The 18,713-nt window shown below is 39.6% G+C and overlaps 1 protein-coding gene across 12 annotated transcripts in view; it reads right to left on the reverse strand.

Moving 5' to 3' along the window:
- The window catches only part of ANKS1B (ankyrin repeat and sterile alpha motif domain containing 1B), a 281,952-nt gene that overhangs the window by 96,298 nt on the left and 166,941 nt on the right, over nt 1–18,713 (reverse strand). For all 12 annotated transcript variants that reach the window (XM_070947769.1, XM_070947771.1, XM_070947767.1 and 9 more), the window contains one exon: nt 15,011–15,109. In XM_070947769.1, coding sequence (XP_070803870.1) covers nt 15,011–15,109 — 99 coding nt within the window. The remainder of the gene's footprint in view (nt 1–15,010; nt 15,110–18,713) is intronic.

Raw genomic sequence — 18,713 nt, forward strand, 5'->3', positions numbered from 1 at the left:
ATAAAATAAAAAGAACATTACATCAGAATATTTAAATTAGAAAAATACTAAAATGTACTTCTATTATAATACTTTTTAAATTTCTTCAATTTGCATATTACAAATATTTCTTCATATTTGTAATATGCTCTAAATTGCATGACCTTGTGCCATATGGTGTAAAATTATACATAGCATTGATATGGAATTGATGCATACAAACATACATACCAGTAGTGGGTTTCAAATCGCGTCACTATTGGTTTGCTCGTGGGCGCATGCGTGCTTGCATGCACAGAAGCATCCAGGTGGGTGGGCGGAGCCTCCCGCCACCGCTACCGGTTCCCCCGATCCAGGGTGAACCGATAGCAACCCACCACAGATACATACACACCAAAGAGTTCATGGTAGGCAACTGAAAGAAGTTTTCATCTTCCCTTCCTGTGTATGTTGTCAAATACATTTATATAGAATGTTGTCAAAATAATATGTCTTTTTATAGGTAGTCTTCAACTTTCTATATGGAGTCTGGGAGATCACCTTTAAAAAGTGGAAGAAGGTGGAATCCACCCTGAGGCCTCCATACCAAAAAGCTGTGTAATGCCATCCCAGAAGCAGGCCCCATTTTGAGAGCAAACACAGTTCTTAGATTGTGAGAATTGTGGTCATTTCCAAAATGGAACCCACTTCTGCAACAGTGCCATCACTCTACACAGCCTCTAAATAGAAAGGCTCTGTGGTAGCTTGGCTGCTTCTTCCTGAAGGCAATCTTCAGAAAGGAGGGGAGAGGAGGGTGTGAGACCCAGCAAGGCAGGAAGCAGTCCCATGACCTCTGGGGACCCAGCAAGACTGAAAGCAGACCACAGAATGACTTAGGGGTGAAGGAGATGTTGCAATGCGGGCCTAGGCCTGCACCAGGTCTCTCAGGACATCCTCAACTCCTGAGGTCCCTGTACTCCACTTAAAACGCACATAGTCAATTAATGATTGCAACAGGGAAAGCACAAATTTTGATCATTAAGCAAGACAATCACATGAGCAACTCATTTAACAACAGCATGACTTACAATTGGCAGGATTCATTATGGTCATAAGTCGGGTTCTACCTGTACTTCCTACATGCATACATTTCTATCCTTAATTTATTTGCTTATTTATTTAAAACATTTACATTCTGCTTATAAAATATATCTACATTACAATGTAAATAAATTAAAAGCAAAGATTAATCTTTAAGGATACAGGGGGAGGGCAGGATAGATTGGGGGGAGGTTGTACTCGATCAACCTGCACCACTGTGTGTTTCCCCCATTGAACTGGGGGAGCCAGGACTTTAAGCCTTTATGAAAGGGGCCAACCTCACATTGGGGGACAAGATGTTCCAGAGGCAGGAATAATAGCAGAGAAGGCCCTCCTCCTAGTTCCCACCAACCAGAATAATCAGGCTGATGGGCCCCATAGCATGCCTTCTCTTCTGGCATGAGTGCAATGGGCCAATCCTAATGGAATGAGATGATCCCTCAAGTAATGTGGACTCATGCCATGAAGGGCTTTAAAGGTGATCAGCAATGTCAGGGCGCTGATTAATCCCATTCTGCCTTTGGGATAATCGCATCTTGGTTAAGAGGAGTGGATCGAGACTTTTCCTTGCCAGCATACTTTAAGAAAACAAAACCCGAAGATATATCTTCTAATTAAACTCATTTATTTGTTATAAAGAAAATAAAACATCTCACTAACTAAGAAAATTGTTACATTTTTGCAAAAGTTCGTGCCGACTATTTCTCAGCCGGACGTCTCTTGGCAGGAGAAGAAAGGAAAGATGTGTGAAGAAGGAATGTGGGTGGATGACATGCGTAGTTTAGCTTACTGATAAGGATTCTTGGCAAGCTACGGAAAGTCTAATAGTCCAGAAATGAGAGCTCAGCTGGTAAATAAAACAATGCAGTGACAATCCCCTTCTTTTGCCAGTTGAACAAATATCAGGTACATCATCAAATAAGGCACATCTTCTTACGCAGATACTCGTGTTGAGCTGCTGGAAGTGGGTTTGTTGAGCATATCAGCAATTTGATCATGTGTAGATACATACTGCATTTTAACAAAACCTTTTTTCACTAAATGTTTTATGTTTTGATAACGGATGTCAATGTGTCTGGACCTAGAACCTGTGAACTGTGATTCAGAAATATAAACCACCGATTCATTGTCTTCCATCACGGTAATCGGTCGGATCGGGTGTGTCCAGATATCTGTGACTGAAGCATCAAACCAAGTTAGAGAATTACATGCATCTGAAACACAAGCATATTCAGCTTCAGTAGATGAACAAGAAACAAAATTCTGTTTACGCACTTGCCAATAAACAGGACATCCATTTAAGAACATCATATAACCTGAAGTACTTTTACGTGATTTCTTATCACTTGCCCAATCAGAATCTGCATAACAACATAATTCTGCATAATCAGTATGTGTTGGTTCTAACAATAACTTCATGTGTTTAGTGTATTTTAGGTATCTCAATAATTTCTTAACGCATGTCCAATGAAACTGTTTTGCCTTACCTACGTGTCGAGACAAGAGATTAACACTAAGTGCAATGTCGGGTCTGGTCCAACTACTAATGTACAACAGTGACCCAATAACTGAACGATAAAGTGTTTGATCCTCGAACTCAGGACTTGCTTCTTGTGTCAAGTTGTGAAAATCTGTTTGCATGGGTGTCTTTGTTGTGTTAGCATCTTTCATGTTGCAATGATGCAAAATTTGTTCAATTTTATCTTCTTGTGAAAGACTAAACCCCTTCTGTGTTTTTTCAATCTGAACATCTAAATAAGTGCTAATGTGACCTAATGATTTCAATGTGAAGTATCGCTGCAAAGTTTTGGCAAAAATTTCACTCATTTGCTTATTTGGACCAATATAAACAATATCATCAACATAAACAAGAACTATCTCATATGCATTGTTAGATCTTTTTGTGAACACACACTCATCAGTTTCGGACTTAATAAAGCCCATCGAATTTAGTTTGTCAGTAAGACATAAATACCACATTAAACCAGACTGTTTCAGATCATAAAGACTTTTGTTTAGAAACCAGGTATCCCCTTCTTGCTGTCGGAATCCTGGAGGACTTCTCACGTAGATCTCTTCATCTAGGTCTGCATGTAGATAAGCCATGTCAACATCGAACTGGAAAACTTCTAAACCAAGAATAGTTGCAGTTGCTAAAGCAATTTTTACACTCTCAGTTCGGACGGTCGGTGAATAGGTATTTGTGTAGTCCTCAGGATAACGTTGAGCGAAACCCTGAGCTACAAGTCTGGCCTTGTACAATGACTCACCATTTGGCTTCTTTTTGATTCTGTAGACCCATCAAGTGCCAATGACCTTTTGGTTTGCTGGAGGTTTTGCAGGTGTAAACACTTTAAGTTTCTTTAGACTGTCCATTTCAACCTGCATTGCATCATACCATTTGTCTTGCTTTGAATCAGGAAGCTGCTTGATTTGTGTGAAATTATCAGGTGGAAGTGTAACATTGCAAATCAAAGGCAAGGATGCTTTTGTCAGTTGCCAAGAATATCGTTGTGGAGGGATCATCAATACCCATAAATCTCAGTCTCTTTGCTGTTGGACCTCCTTTTCTTCTTTGAGCTAAGGGAATGTTCACCATAGCATATGAACCAAAAATATGAATGTTTTTAAGATCGGGCTTGTAGCCATACAACATGAAGAAAGGAGTCTGATTTATTACACTGCTCCAAGTACGGTTGACAATGTAATTTGCATATTTTATAGCTTCACCCCAGTATATCATATCAAGGTTGGTGTCTTCTAGGAGACAACGCATCATGATTTGCAGTACCCCTCCGTTGTGAGCCGGTGTGTAAGGGGCCGAAGTCTGATGAAGAATTCCATTCTTATGCATCCAGTCTTGGAAACGCTGAGACATGAATTCAGCACCACAATCACTCTGGATTCTGGCGATGCGAACTTGGTGTTGGGTAGAAACAAGGGCTGCAAAGTCTTTAAAGATCTGAAAGGTCTCAGATTTTTCTTTCATAGGATATACATATCCATACATAGAGTAATTATCAACAATTGTTAGAAAATATTTTCTACCACCAAAAGATGGCGGAAAAGGACCAACTATGTCAGTGTGTACCAAATCAAAAATGCGTGTTGACAGGTGTGTAGCGCGTTTGGGAATGGCTGCTGCTTTGGATTTGGCCTTTTTGCAGACAGCACAATCCAAAAACACCTTACACCCCTTTAGATCCAAACCTTTTGCGAACTCCGGCATCTTCCTAAGAACACGGAAACTGGCATGCCCCAATCTTCTATGCCATTTATGGATACACCTAGAATGCAAAGGTTTACCAGTTAGTGAATTCTCAACATTAATAGTTTTATGAGGAACCTCAGGCTTGCTCTGAGCAACCTGTTTCCCAATTTTCTTTTTGTTGGCTTTAGGAGCCTTTGGAGCAGCAACAGGATCTCTCACTGGAGCATCTCTCTCTGGGTCTGTGCTCTCCCTTTTTGGAGTTTGTATACTTGCCTGTGTTTGCGGTTTAGGCTTTGGCTTTAAGTAATAAACACCACCAATTAATATGGTTTCAGCAACAATATCTCCATCTTTAACTATGTAACTTGCTTTCTCGAGGTGGTGAACCTGGAACTTTAATGCTCTAGACAAGTGACACTGACTAAGCAAATTACTGGTTGCTGTTGGTATATAATAAACATCAGGAATGAATGCATCGAGCTCTTCAACATAAACAGTTCCTTTTCCTTTGACCTGACAAGGATGATTTGAAAAAGAATAAAGTTCACATAATTCAGGTTCAGGCTCGTGAAAAGTTCCTTTCTGTAGGTAACATGCAAAGCTGCACCACTGTCCAAAGTCCACAGGAGTTGTCTGTCGTACTCTGGTTGAGGTTGTGGATCATTGGTTAAAGCCAATGTGGCGAGTGGAGTTTGTGGATCACGACGACCTTGTCTTCCGCCTCTGCCTCTGCCTCTGGAGTCTGTTCCTCTGGGCTGGTACGTGACGGGAGCTGGAACTCATTGGGGACAATCCCGGGTGGCATGTCCCACATGATCACAGATGTAGCATCTTGGCATCCTTGGAGCGTAGGTCCTTCCTCGGAAGGGACGCCTAGCTGGAGCTCTTGATGTGGGTGGTCCTCTCAAGTGTGGCATGGCTAACATGAGTGCTTCTTCTTCAATTAAAAGTCTGCATACATTGTCCACTGTGCGTTGAGCAATAGGGACTTGGTTAATCTTTGTAATGGCATCTTTCCATTCATAATTCAATTAGTTAATAATAATGCTGATCATTTGAATATCATCAATATTATAGCCTCTTTCTCTTAATTCTTTTCTCAGTCCTTTCAGTTTGGTCAAATGTCCTCCAGTTTGTTCACCAGGTTTCAATCTCGAACCATGGAATTTAGACATGAGCAAACATGAAGATTCAATTGAGACAGGCCTGTAGCAATTTTCCAATTGGGCCCAAATTTGTTGGGCTGTTGCATCAGGCGAAAATGTAACCTGCAGTTCAGTATCCATGGACATCAATAATGTTGTGCAAGCTTTAGTTTCTAAATCTCTTATTGAAGGGGACCATGACTGAGTAGGGGGATTAAAAATCATACAGTGAGTGCCTTCTCTGCGAAGTAACAATCCAATCTCACTGACCCAGGCCTTATAATTCTGTCCTGACATCTTTAATTTTGACTCACCAGCCAGTGGAGCAACAGAAGATGCCTGTTGAGGAATGTGCATTTGAGGTGCTGGCTGTGGAAGTAAAGGCACTTGTTGCGCTGGAGGTGGACCAGGAGCTGGCCCTGGTTGTACAGCTGGAGGCACGTGTGCATGCATTTGTGGCTGCTGTGGCATTTGAGCTGCAATATTAACATGACCTGCTGGAGATGCAGTCATTTGCCTTTGCTGCATTAAGCGTGGTTGTGTTCCATCTAAAAGGACAGCAGCACCACCAGGGGGTGCTGGAGATTGAGCCTGTGGAGACACTTGTTGCATTGCAGCCTGAATCTCTGAGTGAGTTGAAGACATCTCTAATAGAGTCTTCTGTAATAGTTCAAAATGTTCATGTAGGCTGCGATGCCTTTCAGCTTTCTCTAGTAAATTACTTTTGCCAGCAGATGGTGTTGCACCTTTAGTTTCGGGCAGCTCAGCTAATCTCTCTGCAGATGTGGCACTTTTAATCTTAGAATAGGAGTGATTATGTAAGACATGTGACGTGTGCACAGCTCTCTGTTCTGATTGGCCTGACACAAAATCCACCAGGGGGTGTGTCTTTGGCTCTGAAGAAGAAGGAGCCAAAATGGCGCTTTTAGAGATTTTGAAAACACTAGACACTCTCTTATCTTGCTCAAACATAGATAAAGCCATTTTTGTTTGAGATAGCTTCTGTTCAAAAATTTCTATCTGGTCACGATAGGCTTTTATAGTTTGCTCATCCAGGGCGAGCTGAGAGCTTTGAGGAGAATGATGAATTATTTCTCTCTCTGCGTGGGGGTGAAAATGCTCGGCCGTTTGTAGAAAATCTGGCCCTGCACCAAGCTTACAAATTCAGAAGGTTCTGGGGAGACAGTTTGAGAGCTTGCATAATTAGAAGGGGGCGTTACTGACCTCAGTCGTAGTGCTTCACCTTCAAAAGCAGCTCTGTCTTTATCTTCCTTCTGAACTCTTTGTAAGAGCATTTCATCCGTTTCTTCTCCTCCCATGGCTCCCTCTAGCCGGGTGGCTGAGGTGAGCGGCTGGAAACTTGAAAGCCTCTTTTCTGCCTCTTCTTTGTTTGAAAAATCAATCAAATCATTTATGAAGAGTGGTCTTAATTTCATTTTTCCTTTTTTCTTCTTTTTTGGCATCTTAGCAGACAATTAATTAGCGTTCCTCGGTCGCAAAATAAATAATCATCTGTCTAATTAGCCTAGAGGTCTTATCAAAGTAACAAAGCAAGGAAAAAGCCATAATTCAAACCGCTCTCTGCTATCAGGTGTCAGGGTGCTGATTAATCCCATTCTGCCTTTGGGATAATCGCACCTTGATTAAGAGGAGTGGATCGAGACTTTTCCTTGCCAGCATACTTTAAGAAAACAAAACCCGAAGATATATCTTCTAATTAAACTCATTTATTTGTTATAAAGAAAATAAAACATCTCACTAACTAAGAAAATTAATTGTTACATTTTTGCAAAAGTTCGTGCCGGCTATTTCTCAGCCGGATGTCTCTTGGCAGGAGAAGAAAGGAAAGATGTGTGAAGAAGGAATGTGGGTGGATGACATGCGTAGTTTAGTTTACTGATAAGGATTCTTGGCAAACTACGGAAAGTCTGATAATCCAGAAATGAGAGCTCAGCTGGTAAATAAAAGAATGCAATGACAAGCAACACCTTGAATTGCACCCAAAAGCAGACCAGCAACCAATGTAGCTCACAGAGCAGTGGTATTACAGGGGTCATTCTTGGGACCCCCAAACTGTCTGCACCACTGTTATTTCTGCACCAGCTATAGCCTCCAAATGCTCTCCAAGGGTAGCCCCATATACAGTGCATTGCAATAGTCTTTTGGTCTTTTTGTTTCCTTTTTTAGCTTTTTTATTGTTTCGTTGGAAATGGTGTGTAATGTTGTTTATCTCTATGTGCCTGTTGATGCTGACTTATCTGTATACTAAACTTTGAGGAATTCCCTCATATTTTTTTAATTTAGCTTAGTCTACATGCTGACAGTTTCCCAGTTGAAATTATGGTTGAGTCTGTCCATGTGTTAAAACATTAACTGTTTTCATGTCTTCTGACTGCTAACTGTGGATGCACTCTGCTAGTCTTCTGCCTGTTTGTACTACATATTGGCTATTACAGTCCTTACACTGTATGTTGTAGATGATTTCTGTTTTTTCTTCTTGGGCTACTGGGTCTTTTAATTTACTTAAAACGTTTTGAGAGATTTAGTTGGTTTGCCTGCTATAGTGACACCGTGTGGTTTTAATAGTCTGTTGGCTTTTTCTGAAATGTTTCTCATGGATGGCAGTGCTAGCTGATGATGTAGGCTTCTTTCTGCTTTCCTGTAAATGTTTATCAAAAAGTGCCTGACCAGAGGCATGCTTCCAGGTGTTGTTTGAGAGATTACTTGTCCAATAATTGTTTCTTTGTAGTATTGATGCTCTTTAAACTTACATTTATTTGTCTTCGTTTGCCTCTGATAAACAATGAGTTCCTCTTCTGCAGCACATCAGTATGGGGATAATATCAAAGTTATGTTTATGTATCCAAGAAAATGTTTATGTATAAATTTACGGATGAGATTTTATGTGACTATAAGTAAATATCAGTATATATATATGCATGTATAGAAGTGTTGTTCCCGAGGACATGGACAGGATACTGGGGCGGCTGAACGCGACATGTTTACTGGACCCGTGTCCCTCCTGGTTGGTGCTGGCCTCCTGGGAGGTTATGTGAGGCTGGCTCCAGGGGATTATTAACGCTTCGTTGAGGGAGGGTGTCTTGCCGTCCACCTTGAAAGAGGCGGTGGTGAGGCCCCTCCTCAAGAAGCCTGCTCTGGACCTGGCTGTTTTGCCTAACTATCGTCCGGTCTCCAACCTTCCCTTTCTGGCGAAGGTTGTTGAGAGTGTGGTGGCGCGACAGCTTCCTGGGTATCTGGATGAAGCTGTCTATCTGGATCTGCTCCAGTCCGGTTTCCGGCCTGGGTACAGCACGGAAACGGCATTGGTCACATTGGTGTATGATCTCTGGAGGGCTCGGGATAGGGGTTGCTCCTCTATCCTGGTCCTGTTAGATCTCTCAGCAGCTTTTGATACCATCAACCATGGTATCTTGCTGCACCGGTTGGAGGGGTTGGGAGTGGGGGGCACCATTTTGCGGTGGTTCTCCTCCTATCTCTCTGACCGGTTGCAGTCGGTGTTGGCAGGGGGGCAGAGGTCGATCACGAGGTGCCTCGTTTGTGGAGTGCCTTCTGTTCAACATTTATGTGAAGCCGCTGGGCGAGATCATCCGTGGCTTTGGGGTGGAGTTCCATCAGTACGCTGATGATACGCAGCTATACATCTTCATCCCAGGCCATCCCACAGATGCCCTTGAAGTGATGTCCCGGTGCCTGGAGGCCGTGCGGATCTGGATGGGGAATAACAGGCTCCGACTCAACCCTTCCAAGACCGAGTGGCTGTGGCATCCGGCGTCCTGATATAGCCAGCTGGTGCCAATGCTGACTATTGGGGGCGAATCATTGGCCCCCACGGAGAGGGCTCCGTGGGTGGCCAATGGATACACGGCCAACCGTGTGGCCACCCGTCCTCCTGGATACACGGCTGTCTTTGGAAGAGCATATGATGGCCGTGGCCAGGGGGGCTTTTCATCAAGTCCGCCTGATTCGATCCCTTTCTGGATCGGGACTCCTTACGCACAGTCACTCAGGTGCTCGTCACTTCCCGCCTGGACTACTGCAATGCTCTCTACATGGGGCTCCCCTTGAGGAGCACCCGGAGGCTCCAACTGGTGCAGAATGCGGGCGCACGGGGGATTATGGGAGCAAGTGGGCGCTCCCATGTGATGCCTCTCCTGCGTGAGCTGCATTGGCTTCCAGTGGTCTTCCGGGTGCGCTTCAAGGTGTTGGTTACTACTTTTAAAGTGCTCCATGGCATCGGACCTGGGTATTTGCAAGACCGCCTTCTGCCGCCGATAGCCTCCCACCAACCAGTATGCTCCCACAGAGAGGGACTCCTCAGGGTGCTGTCAGCCAGGCAATGTTGGCTGGTGACCCCCAGGGGGAGGGCCTTCTCTGTGGCAGCACCTGCCCTCTGGAACGATTTGCCCCCAGAGATACGAAGGGTACCAGATCTCCAGGCCTTTCGGCATGCCCTAAAAACTTTTCTTTTCCATCAAGCAGGGCTGGCGTGAAACCCCCCCTCCCTTTTAAGCTCTTTTTTAGCTCTTTTTAGCTTTTTAGTTTTTTAAGTGTAAATTGGGTTTTAATTGGATTGTTTTAAATTGTGGGCCAAAGCTGTATAATTCTTTTAATTAATTCTAAATTTTGTATTGGTATGTTTTTTATCCTTGGCTGTGCACCGCCCTGAGTCCAATAGGAGAAGGGCGGTATATAAATTGAAATAATAATAATAATAATAATAATAATAATAATAATAATAATAATAATAATAATAATAAACAGTGGTGGGTTCACTGCTACTGGTTCACCCTGGTTTGGGCAAAGCAGTGGTAGCGGAAGGCTCCACCCACCCGCCCAGACACTTCTGCGCATGCGCAAAAGTGTTGCATGAGCGAATCAGTAGCGACAGGTTTTGAAACCCTCCCCCGATTAAAGAAGATTGTTTACATGAAAGTATTGACATTCTAGATGTTTAGGTAAACATGCTTATGAAAGAATGTTGAATATATGTATGTTCACTTGCATATGTTCATTGATAGTACAAAACAATAAATCCTTACAACACAAGAAAGTGTCAAAATTCATTGTAATACTGTTTTTGCAGTTCTAAAATACCTTTCCTCTAAACTTGCTAAAAAAAATTATGAGTGAAAATTTCCATCTGGAAAGAATGGTTATGTGAGCAGAACTAGCAGGATCTCTGCTAATGACTATGTTTGGCAAATCTCTGTGAGAGACAAAAGTCCTTCGATCCAATTGCCAAGTTATTTAGTGTTCTATAGAATGACAGCAAAATATAGCCTAACTGATATGTGTCTGAATAGACACTACAATATGCTGCCAGGGAAGCATTTTAGGCAGTGGTGTTATGTGCCAAGGGCTAGACTCAGTACCGATGTGGTGAGTTGCTCCATTTGACATCTGAAGATTTAAGGCCATACATAAGGGCAGTATATAAGGACACAGATACTGGGGCTACATTGTCCCTGTTCAGGGACAATTACAGATGGTGTATCAGCCAAAAGTGGTAAAAGGCAGTTTTTATTACTACAGCCACTAGTTTTATTTTAAGTTTCTGGACTGCATGTAAAGGCAGTTAGTTAGTTAAATTCTTGAAATGACTGGTGTAACTACATAGACATCTAATGATAATTAATGATGATTAATTAATAATTAATCTTCAGAGAAATATGATGCCATCAAGAAATGTGTCTTTACCTAGACTATTATATGGAAATTAGTATGTTAGAAGAAGTATAACTTGAATTCAATAGAAACTGAGTAATTAAGAAATGTATGTGATATAACAAGAAGAGACATGGTCAGGAATGAATGGGCCCTCTAGGAATGTAAACTGACTACGAAAATTACTGTACAAATGTCTACTAAGATAGTGTGTCATACAGAGAGAAGGAATCAACCAATTATATGACGGAAGAATTAGGAGTCAAGTGAAAGGGAAAGACCAAGTAACTTGTGATTAATGGGGTTGAAGACAACTTGTGCAAAACACAGCAGATGTGGCCATAAATAAGGAGGCTGATGAGTAGTTCAGCTCCTACAATCCTCTCTGGACAAAGAGAGGACACAATATTGCCCAAGTTGTTTCTCCTTACAGTTGTTTCTCACAAAGAAACCACAAGAGTGATCTCGGGGGAGGGGGGTTGGCAGACAAGGGAGTGTGCCAAAATTGCTCCAGCTGCCAATGGAGCCTTTTTCAAAGTTCTCTCACTTCAGTGGTGGGTTGCTACCGGTTTGCCCCAGATCGGGTGAACCGGTAGCGGTGGCAGCAGGAGGCTCCGCCCACCCACTTTGCATGCACAAATGCGCACCCATGAGCGAACCAGTAGCCACGGGTTTTGAAAACCCCCCCCGTCTCACTTCCCTTGCTAGCTACCTTTTAATTATCTATTAACTGCCACAAAGAATTTAAACAAAACTGGATGAGTCGTTTCTATTCTTAATTTATGAATATGAAGATATATTTTATAATCCTTAAGAATTTAAAATAAACAGCAAAAAGTGAGACAAGGTTTTGGCTACAAAAAGTTTAAAATGAATTAAGGACTCAGAAAACATCAGAATATTGGATTTTTAAAGTATTGTTAAAGAGTAATTGCATTTTTATGGGAAAGAGAAATGTTTTTTGAAATTGGAACGCAATAAGACAAGTAACTTAAAATAACGATCCAAGATATCTTCAAGAACCAGAATGAATTAATTATGTCAGCTATGTTGCCTCTTTTTGGAAACAGTATGTTCCCGGAATAAGATGTTACAGAACAAAATATGCACAAAATTTACCCAAGGAAAACATGACTGAGACTCTAAATAAGAACTTGTTATCAGATACAAAGAGAACACTGAAAGGGTTTTAAAAATTAGGAAGAAAATAAAAATTAGGAAGAAAATAAAAATTAGGAAGAAAATAAAAATAACAAACCCAGAGGTCAATTGGAATAATTTCTTTTTGTTAGATTTGCAAGAGAGATTGTTTAAAGCACTGAAAAAATCTGACTGGATTAAAGATAAAGATTATTCTGTTTAGAAGACAAAAAAAGTACCAAATTTGCTTATTTGATCAGGAATAAAATAGGATGTATTATTCTGGCTGCCTCTTTTTGGATTTGCAGATATCTTTGATTTTAAAAATGTGGTATACTGGAATTGCTTAATAAGGTGTTTAAGTTCTCTTGTCTATGATTACTTAATGTATCCTAACTACATAGTATGCAAAGTGGTTTTGTATTAACTGTCTATATTGAAAATAAGGAAGTTTGGTGATCTTTGTAAAAGAGAGATTATAACTGTTTGTTAAATTTTATTTTATTTGTCTATAGCAAGGGTGTCAAACTCTATTTCATTGAGGGCTGCATCAGGATTGTGTTTGACCTTGGGGGACAGAGTGGGCATGGCCAGCTCACTGTGTCAGGGGCACCTGTGGTGGCCTGAGTGGTCTGCCAGAGAAAACAGGCTCCCGAGCTCTGTTTTCAGCTGTGATGGCTTCCTGCAACCCTTTGCCAAGAAAGAGAGCTCAGGAAGGCCTCACACTCTGTTTTTGCTAGCAGAGGAACCACAGGCCAGCCCTTCGCTGTTTCCAGGGCAGCCCCGCGGGCCAGATCTAAGCACCCTGTGGGCCAGATTCATGACACCCCTGGTCTATAGTTTAAAGTTATGGAATGCTTATTTGATTAGGATAAATTGCTATTTAGAGTGGTTTTCTTTGGAATTGGTATTTGGAATGGGAAAATGTTGCATATTAGAGCTTGTCTTTTGTCAAAAAAAAAGGTTTATTTCTGTCATGTTAAACTTTGGTATTATTTTATTATGTTTACATTTGAATATTTGAACCATTTCATACCTTTGGTGAGATTTTGTTACAACTAAAAATTGGGATATGGAATGTTGAATTTTATGTATGTAACACATTTTAGAGATTTGTGTTACTTTTCCTGGCAAACAAACCTACCCAGGGAAATTCTTGGTAGGGAACAAAAATAAAAAAAAACATCAATCTATAGAAATCAAGTTGAGAGCAACTGGGTTGAGGTCCCTAAAAGTCACAACATCAGCATATCAAACAAAATCAATTACCCACCACAGCCCCATTAATATCCTGGCTTCAATGTCTCAGGTGAAAGCCAGGTCTTCCCAAAAGCCAAGAGGTTTGGGGCTGTCCACATCTTGTGAGGATGTTGTTCTACAAGATGGGCACCATGATAGAGAAGGCACAGTTCCTGGGGCCTGCTGTTTTACTGATAGGATTCAGAGTATCTCCAGTCTGACAGATTTAGTGGCAAAACCATTGGGTACATAATTAGATTAAAAGCAATACATTTTTTAAATTATTACAAAATTACTTAAATATATTAAAAATATAGAAAGGCTATTAAAAGCAGAACACATTATCATGAATGGAAAACAGAAGAATCAGGACAGCAGAAACACAGAAAAAGCTGCATCTAGTTCAGAATGTTAACAACAAATACAAGAGCTGATAATTAGAAACAATGTCAGCCTATTTACAGGATACTCTATTTATAAGGCTTTTTCTGAAAATCTTTTCTAAAAATTTGTGTTTTTTTAAAAAAATAACTTTCCCAAGTATGCTAATACTTTCCCCTTTCTTTCCCCGCTCCCCCCCTCAGATGGTGCTAGATTTGTACAAATAAATAAGGAATAACTTCTGTCCTGCCTTTCTTCATGTGGTAATAAAATTTTCATCATGCATCTAGATATTTAGTAGATCAAGATATTTTTAGCAAATCTGATGAAACATTATTTTTTTGGATTAAAGAGTCTAAAATTATTGAAATATGGGGAACATGTAGAATAGGATGAAAAATACTTCCTTTGTTTAAGACTGCACATAGATTGGTCAATAGAAAAATTAAGATTTTTGAAACAGAGGACTGGACAAGGAATATTTGTACATCAGAAAGCAAGACATGGTGATACTAAATGAGCTATTGGAGGAATTCACTGGGCCAATCTGTAAATACACAACAACAGTATTTGGGAGAAAATGCATCTTTATTGAATCGCAAAAATATTAAAATCATAAAACATTTAAGTTGCATGTGTCTAGTAATAAAGTTATTGTTACTAGAACTGTGCAGAATTATTATGATTCTCTTAAAAGATAATTTTTAAAGTTATTTTAATGAAGAAAAGTGAAAATATGGCTGTCTAAAAATCCCAAACTCAAGTAAACAACAGCCACATTTAAATCAAAATGGCCCAGTGAAACAGCTACACCAAAATCCACAGTAAAATTTATTTTGAATTTTTTAATATATTAATCTACAATGAAGACTAAGACTTCCCAGCATGGCCAATTTCCTGGTCACGCTCTATAGCAGTCCCCTCTTCCTTTTGCAGCAACCTTCCCGGCATGGCCAACTTCCTGTCCGTTCTCCTTTCATAGCGTGTTGAGTACCAAACAAACAAAGAGTATTGAAATAACATTTTTGCATTAAAATGCTCTGAGTACCAAATTGGATGAGTTTTGAAGCAGTTGAGTACTGAGGCATCACTGTACACCGTCAGTTATTTTATTTTTTAATGAATTCAGATATTGTAACGACAAAGATACCTTTGGAAGAAGCTGAATTGCCTGTAGAATTCTTTGCCTATGTCCAGAATTAAGTATTCCAATTTCCAAGAGATCCTGATCCTCCATAACATTGCTTCCCTAAAGTGAACAACAAACAATATTGATAGATATTTTAATACATTTAAAAAGTAATAATATTACATTTCAAATTACATAGTTCTTAACAAACCATATTTAACGCCATGCTAAATAATTACAGATTAAATCCTGATTAATTATCTTAAGATGACTGAAACGAAAAGTTTGCAAGTTATTTTCAGAAGCAAAAAATAGGAAAAATTACATTCACAATAGCAGTAATTATTTGAAAGTTATTCAAGTTGTCAGTAATTCTCTTGAAATAAAAACAATTCTTTCAGGGCCAAAAATAATTTAAAGGCTGCTTATACGACATTCTTTTGAACATAAAAAAATTATTGCAGTTATCTTCTTCTGAGCATTTTGGGCAATAAAGGAGTGGTCTTCCTACCATTATATATATGGAAAAACACTCATAAGTGTTTGAAATTTGAAAACCACTTGATTATCTATTTACATGCCAGCAGTTCATCTCTGGTACAACTCAAAATTTTAATTTATTTCCAAGCCAACCTCCCTGCATTATTGTATAAAACACATGAACAGTCTGTCATTATGAGAATATCTGAACAGAGCAACTTGAAAGATCAAAGTGTCATTTATTAAAGTAATACATCATGTTGTTTTTGTTAATCTGAAACAAAAGCAGAGACAGAATGCAATCTTGTTTTCTTCCCTTCCTAGTTGATATAGCATTTGATAGATAACCTTGGATGTTACATCTGATTTTCAAAAGATGACTTTATCATCCTAAAGGTTTTAAGTAAGATGAAGTGATCAATTAACAATACTCCCAATTCCCCTCATGTGTGAGGTGGAATCAAATTAAAATGTATAGAAGTTATATTTTACAACATTTAAGCATTGGTCAGTTTAGCCTAATTTAAATTATGTCTGTTCTAGTAGAATCTTTAGAAAACTTGGTTACTTCATTGAGTTTGCAGTTTATACAACATATAGAAACTTTTTTCATAAGATGGTGACTGTGTGATCAAGGCTCTAAAATTGGGAATAGATGTATGATAAATTTATTGGCAAACACAAGCATGTTTTTTGTTTCTTAGTTTCCCATATTTGTTAGGCAATAAAGTAGGTACTCGATATTAAATAGCTGCCAAGTTGTAGAATATGACTATATTATGAGTTTTAAACACAGTATTCCTTTAAATCCAAACTTTAGTTCTGGGCAATATTACGATATATGCACTGCATTTTTGAAAAGGAAATAAGATTTAAGAATGAAGAAAGTTCCAAAAATAGAAAAAAAAATTACTTTACAGAGCATTTTGCATTTGTTGAAATTGCTTGCTTACAGCTGCTGTGCTGTCCAGCTCTTCATTTTCCAACAATGGAGAATCACATGTTAGTTCAATGTCTCTACTGATAGAGAGGAGCAAAACCTGAATCTTCATGCATAACTTAAATTATCTAGAGCCATTTCAGGTAGGTTTCAGGCTGAGATTCAATTTCAGTTATACTTGCTGATGACCTGAGGCATAGATGGAATGGGCACATCGCTCCTTGTCCTCCTTGAACTCTCAGTGGCTTCAATATGACTGCCACAGTATCATTATGGACCAGCTATGGGGGTCAGGAACCACCATTTTACAATGGTTCTCTCCCTTTTCCTCCATGGCCAGTTCCAGACAAAGTTGGTGGGCTGTCCCTTAGGCATTTGTGGGTTACACCAGGGTTCAATATTCTTTCTCTTTCTGTTTAACATCATATGAAGCTGGGGCTACTCCTGGATTCAGAGGTCTTTCTTGAAGAACAGGTGGCAGATATGGCCAGGCAGCCTTTGCACAAGTCCATCCAATGTGCCAGTTGCACCTTTCCCTAAATCAGGTGGCTTTTCCTACAGTCATCCATGCTCTAGTCACCTCACAACTTGACTACCGTAACACATTCTATGTGATAATGCTCTTAAAAACCACTCAGAAGCTTCAACCAATTCAGAATGCAGTGTAACAGGCAGTGATGAGTATTCATTGGTATGAATACAAAGCACCTTTGGGAGCCACTTCTGAGCAATGCATCTTTGGGAGCTGCACTGGCTGCCAACATCCTAAGATACAATTCAAGGTGTTGGTCACCATCTAAAAAGCCCAACAAAATATAGGGCCAGGTTTAATTTAATTTAATTTAATTAATCATATTTCTATGCCACCCAACTCCCAAGGGACTCTGGGTTTGAGAGACCATATATCCCAAAATTTCTGCTAGGCTAGTACATTCCAGTTAGCATGGTCCAAATTCCTTTAATTAAACAATGCCAACTATCATAAACCAGGAAGTGGCACCTGTCCTCTGAATGAAATCTTCCCTGAAATCTCCCTTACAACCGGCATTGTGTAAAGCCTTGGAGATCTAGTTGTTCTTCCATTCTTTAGGTTAGGGTGGATGGAACGCCTTCTTGTATGTGTTTTTGTTTAAATTATTCTACCAAGTGAATGGATCCCATCATGTTTTGATCTTTGTTGTATATTTATTGTTTATTATATTGTGAACTGTCCAGATGATTTAGAGTAAGAGAGTGTCTTAATTGGATTAAATAAAAATTAAATATACATAAGATACAATTTTGACAAGTTTCCTCTAGTTCTAGGAGTGTTAGGGGGAAGTCAGGAACTGGTATATAGTTTTCTCTGTGAGTGTCTAGAAAAAGTTTGAAAAGAGAAAAACATGAAAAAATATTAGTTTATAATGTTCAAATATCTGATATAATATAGTGCTTGCAGTTGATTTAATAGGTTTGTGAAATTTGAGAAATGTATGGTTCAACTATGTTTTATCCTTAAAGTTCATAGTGCTCAGATAGATGTAAAGATAGGTGAGATATTAATTGAATTAACACATTTTTGTACATATTTACCTCATTTACTTCTGAGGAAGACAGACAGTTCAACAATATGAAAATAAATAAAAAATTACAATTCCCAAACTGTTATTACATGAACATAAAGAGTTATACATCAACGTATAGATCATCTTCATTATTCATGATCTTGTTAACTGTTGTTTTATGTGTCTATGATTAATAATGACCAGATTGCAATATACATGTAAAAGTTTATACATAGTTATCAATAGTTTTTGCCTTGTTTACTTCACAGATATTCAAAGTGGTAGGTAGACTTTTGTGCATGGGTAAAGTATAAAGGCTAAGGCTAGGATTAGGTTAAAGGCTAGGATTAGATTGTCTGCACAAAACTGATTGTGATGCATCCTTCTGAGTTAGCCTGATTACCTAGTGGCTTTTTGGGAGTGACTCATTTGATTGGTGATGAGATCAACCTATTTGCACCATGTGACTCATAGTAGCTTTTGTACATCTTTCATTATCTCAGTAAAGGAACCTCTTAACTTCGTCCTAAAAAATTGTGTAGTTTGTAAAATGTCCCTGTGGATCTCTCAATTACACTGTTGGATGCTAGTGCTGCTTGCAGCCCACAAGCAGTCTGCGGGCAGCACTGCTGCCCAGCAGCATGATTGACAGAGTCTTCCATTATAGATATGAAAGAGCTTTAAAGAGCAGTGATGCCACTGTGAGCAGAGATGAAAATGAAAAACAGCTTCCATGAAGCCTTGTGATTGGGCTGACCCA

The sequence above is a fragment of the Pituophis catenifer genome, unplaced genomic scaffold (assembly GCF_029215685.1).
Source record: "Pituophis catenifer annectens isolate HBS135680 unplaced genomic scaffold, rPitCat1.0.hap2 SCAF_7, whole genome shotgun sequence".
Classification (NCBI taxonomy): Eukaryota; Metazoa; Chordata; class Lepidosauria; order Squamata; family Colubridae; genus Pituophis; species Pituophis catenifer.